Genomic DNA, 4,200 nt, shown 5'->3' with positions numbered 1-4,200 from the left:
AGGGTGGAGGGGGTGGAGAGGGAGGAGGGGGAGGAGAGGGAGGAGGAGGGACGAGAGCTCTGGTGCGTTGTCGACTACGTGCACAGAGCGCGCTGCTGACGGTCCTGATTCTCAGTGGCCTGGTCGACGGCGGTCGTCGGCTCGGCGGGACTGTTGAAGTCCCCCTCCTCGGTTTGGTCGGGGGAAGGCGGCCCTCGCTCCCTCTCGTGAAGACCGTACATCTCGAACACCCCGCTCTACTCATGCTTAATGCTTCCGCGGCGGGGTCAAGTGCGACTTGTAGCTACTGAGCCGACGGAAGTGATCTACGGCTTGCTATGGTCACCCCGTGATTGAGCCCGCTACATGGTGTGTTTGCAGGGATATGGTGAGTACATCCATCTTCTCTTCGATGATCTCTGGGCTCAGGGAATGCGGATTCGGCAGCGAGCGCAATCCGCCGGTGTTCAGATTCAAGTTGCCGTCGATGGACACCGTTGCTCGACAAGCGCGGACGCGGATATCGAGAGGGGTTAGTGAGGGGTGGTGGGCTTTGGTGCGTTCTCGACTGCGTGCGCAGAGCGTGAGGTTGACGATCCAGATTCTCAGTAGCTTGTCCGACGCTGGTCGTAGGCCCGCCGGGGCTGCAGAATTCACCGCCTTGGCTTGCCCTGGGGCATTTGGCACCTACTTTTGCTCCTACACGTCGTACATGTTAGCCCTTGTCACTTTCTATACGCAGCGCGTCCCGGGCGGCGGCGGCGGCTTGTTGCGATTGACTTTGCGAAGGCAATCTGCGGTTTGCAGAGTGCTCGGTACGTCCTCGTATTTCGCTCCATCGTGTCTGCCCGTTGACTGCGCCGTCAGCTGTACATCACGGTCCTCTTCAAAATTGCGAACGCATACGGATCCTTTCGACCATGTGAGTTCACTCAGAGGCATCCAAACCATGTAGTTCACTCAGGTCATTGTGAGTGCGAAACCACATGAAGGCATGTCAAGCGAGATCTCATACATGTTGGGGGTTGTCTACTACGAGGATATAGATGGCGACTCGTCGCAGTATAAGCTACGGCAGCTCGAAGGATACTACAAGACCGTGCACCCGGGGTACAACGCCAATGCGGGGTACGTAAGCGTAGGAGTAATCGTAATTGACCTTGACTTGCAGCCCAAGGCACCAAAAGTACACCATCGCAAGCACCAGGCCAACCTCCATGATCTTCGGCGTGTGTCAGTCAGCCAACCTCGAAATATGGATACCTGCCTACGCACCAGCAACAGGAAGCAACGGATATACTTCCAGGCTGTACAGACCCGGGTTTGCTTGCGTGGTCGGCTCCAGTGACACTGTTCTTCCGCCGGACAGGCAACGCGCAGTTCGCGCTTTGGACTACGTCAGCTCATTAACGCTCAAACAGGCGGCGACCTACAGTCAGAGCTTCTCCGATGCGCTCGATGCCCTCTCGAGTGATGTACATTTCATGAAGCGCATGTGCGTGCTCTCCCTCGTAATGGGCAAGGTCGGTGTTGTCTGACATGCTGATTTATGAGGAGGGGGGAGGTGATGGTCGACGGGGATGAGAAAAATGACAGTGTCAACAATACGCCCTGTTTAAAAGGGTGCAGGAGAACAAAGGGCCTTTGAGGGGAGGTGGTAGCTCGTTCCACTTTAGCCGGTCATGAATGCTACTTGCTTTGTTTGCTCAACTCGTTCCCGGGATATACCGAATGAGGACTTCTCCGTCCTATCATGGGCACCGTTCCTTTTCAGACGCGAGCGCCGGCGCGGGCGAACTTTTATCCACCTTTGTCTCTGCGACCTCGAGCGCTCCGACGCTTCAGCGCCCGCAATCTTCCAAGATCACGGAATTGAAACCGGCCTGTGAGCGTGCGGTCACTCACGAGTTGACATGATACTAAGCAGTCACTTGCCTCCCACCCTCACCTCCGCCGCATCTTCCCTTTCATGTCCACCGAAGCCGTCCCCGACGACGACGAAGTCGTCTTCCTAAGATGGGTACCCTCCTCCCAAGATGACGATGTTATCTTCATGGGATTTGGACGTCACGCTGCCATCGACGACGACGTTATCTTCGTTGGCTTTGGATATAGCCTACCTTCGGCAAGCCTGAGGTCTGATTTCTTGCTGCTTTACGCTCACAAATTGCAGGCGCCTTCTGGGTCAAGCTCTACTGCTGTAACATTTCCCTCGATATCCAAAAACCTCTGATCGACTGCATAATAGAGCGTTGCCTCGCTCGCCGGTGCCCCCACAAGCTCACCGGGAACCTCTTCGTCGCATGTACGTGACAGGCTCCGTCTGATATAGATCGCAGACTCACACAGCATAAGGCGACGGTAGACCCTACCTCTGTGAATAACCTCTCTACAGTGCCTATGGGCGTGAATCAGGTCCGGGATTTCCGGGCTGTTGCCGACGCTACTGACACTGGTCGTAGAATGGACCAACTCAGGCCAACAGTATGGAGCTTCTCCGCGAGTTCTTCTCGTGCATGTGCGGCGCATTGCTCTTCAAGCCCTATTTGTGGGTTGGGGGCTACACCTTCTGCTGTCTGGCATCTCACGTTGTTGCAGCTTAAAATGTGGACATATGCATTGCGGGCAATGCTCTCTCAACCTCAGCATTCATGATAAATGTCCCACACCAGGATGCCACCGGCCAATCGACGCAACACCCGCACTCTGCTACGGCTTCGGTGACAAAGTTGAATCATTTGCGAAGGAATTTGGGATCGATATTCCCGATACCGAACGTCTCGATCCATCCCGACATACATAGTTCTTTCAAACTCTCATCAATATATCTTTCTGAACTAGAGAAATTTTGGCGTAGCCACTTTATGGCCTTCCTCGCAGCTTGTGCCCGGGCGATGGTGACATGTTTGAAGCTCCAAGATTGTGAGCAGCAGAGGCGACCTATAGGGTACATACAGCTGAGTACTGAAGGTGAACCACGCTCAGGAGAGCTTTGAGGCAACTGAAGAACCTGCTTGGGCTGGCTGGCATCCCTATCTTGGCGCTTAATACACCACCCGCTCGTTGCCAGGCCATGTCCTGAATGCTGCTGGTGGTATGTCTCTGCTGGGTCTCGCGACTCTTCATCAGTTGTCACGTCTTCCAACAAGCCGTGCTCTGGAAACATGTGAGATATCTTTCGTATACTTCGCTACGAGCGGTCTTGCATTGTCTCACAGTGAAGGTGAACTACCGGCATTACATGATCGAATGCCATAGTCGCCTATACGGCTCAATTCAGGAGGTCTTGCCTATGCGGCTACCCTGCGTGCCGTGAGGAAAGTGGCGTACTGCACAGTCTAAGTTGGGCTCACGGGTCGGAAGACTCCATCGCCAACATGAGATTTCATGGAGTCTCTGAAGGTACATTAAAATCTCCTGAAATACCCTGAAGGTCATAAAGTCGGACAATCAATAGGCGAAGGTACGTCGGCGGTCGGTAAGTCTTCCCTCGCAGACTTCGTGAGTGAGCCTCGAATGGAAAGCCCAGTAAAGGCGGGGTGTGTGAGGAGGTTTGGCGAGGGCTGGCGGGATGACAAGGTCGCGGACGACTGCGGCACTGGGAACAGGGTGACAAGTCGAACAATGACTGTGACGGCAGTCACATGATATCCGCATGGCATTGCGTTTACCAAAAAAGGCAGATTTCGGCTCGTAGGACGCCGTGCCGGTGATGGCTGGCTGCCAGCTCAGCCGACGATGAGGAGCGTAGGCTGATCTCTTCTGCTAACGTCCGGATGTCTACGCCGTCTCGCATGCAAGGGAAGACGCCGCCGACGACGACGCGCACCACCGACGACGCTGTACTCGCGGGGTCAGCTGAATAAGGACGCTCAGCGATCGCGCGACGTAGCTAGCCGCGCTCCCCCTTCTCCCCTCGCTGTCCGGTTCGCAGGAGGATCCACCAGGCAAGCGTCTTCTCAGGGACTCTGGTGAGTGTCACGGCCCCTTCTCTGATAACGACTGATGGGCTGAGAGGAGGCGGGTCTTGCAGCGAGCGCGCCTAGCGTGGCCGGCTGGCCGTCGTCGATGGCTGCCGTTGCGCGACAGACGGCATCGCGGATATCGGTAAGGGATGGAGGGGGAGAAGGCCGGGAAGGGGGAGGAGGGGGAGGAGGGGGAGGAGAGGGAGGAGGGGGAGGAGAGGGATTATAGGGAGGAGAGGGAGGAGAGGGAGGAGAG

General features: G+C 56.0%; 1 protein-coding gene across 1 annotated transcript in view; it reads left to right on the top strand.

The window, feature by feature from the left end:
- Nucleotides 1-4,200, top strand: part of SCHCODRAFT_02602803 (uncharacterized protein) — a gene marked incomplete at both ends in the record, with an annotated part of 8,365 nt that overhangs the window by 2,735 nt on the left and 1,430 nt on the right. Inside the window, 17 exons of the mRNA XM_050344049.1 lie at nt 361-367; nt 409-535; nt 847-901; nt 944-949; nt 1,026-1,107; nt 1,151-1,502; nt 1,907-2,045; nt 2,153-2,284; nt 2,375-2,394; nt 2,442-2,527; nt 2,626-2,756; nt 2,860-2,901; nt 3,050-3,073; nt 3,413-3,442; nt 3,509-3,588; nt 3,872-3,950; nt 3,995-4,086. Of these exons, the coding sequence (XP_050197972.1) occupies nt 361-367; nt 409-535; nt 847-901; nt 944-949; nt 1,026-1,107; nt 1,151-1,502; nt 1,907-2,045; nt 2,153-2,284; nt 2,375-2,394; nt 2,442-2,527; nt 2,626-2,756; nt 2,860-2,901; nt 3,050-3,073; nt 3,413-3,442; nt 3,509-3,588; nt 3,872-3,950; nt 3,995-4,086 (1,484 nt within the window). The remainder of the gene's footprint in view (nt 1-360; nt 368-408; nt 536-846; nt 902-943; nt 950-1,025; nt 1,108-1,150; nt 1,503-1,906; nt 2,046-2,152; nt 2,285-2,374; nt 2,395-2,441; nt 2,528-2,625; nt 2,757-2,859; nt 2,902-3,049; nt 3,074-3,412; nt 3,443-3,508; nt 3,589-3,871; nt 3,951-3,994; nt 4,087-4,200) is intronic.

This window comes from Schizophyllum commune (genome assembly GCF_000143185.2).
Source record: "Schizophyllum commune H4-8 unplaced genomic scaffold SCHCOscaffold_12, whole genome shotgun sequence".
NCBI classification, from domain to species: Eukaryota; Fungi; Basidiomycota; class Agaricomycetes; order Agaricales; family Schizophyllaceae; genus Schizophyllum; species Schizophyllum commune.
This window is presented reverse-complemented; position numbering and strand designations above follow the sequence as displayed.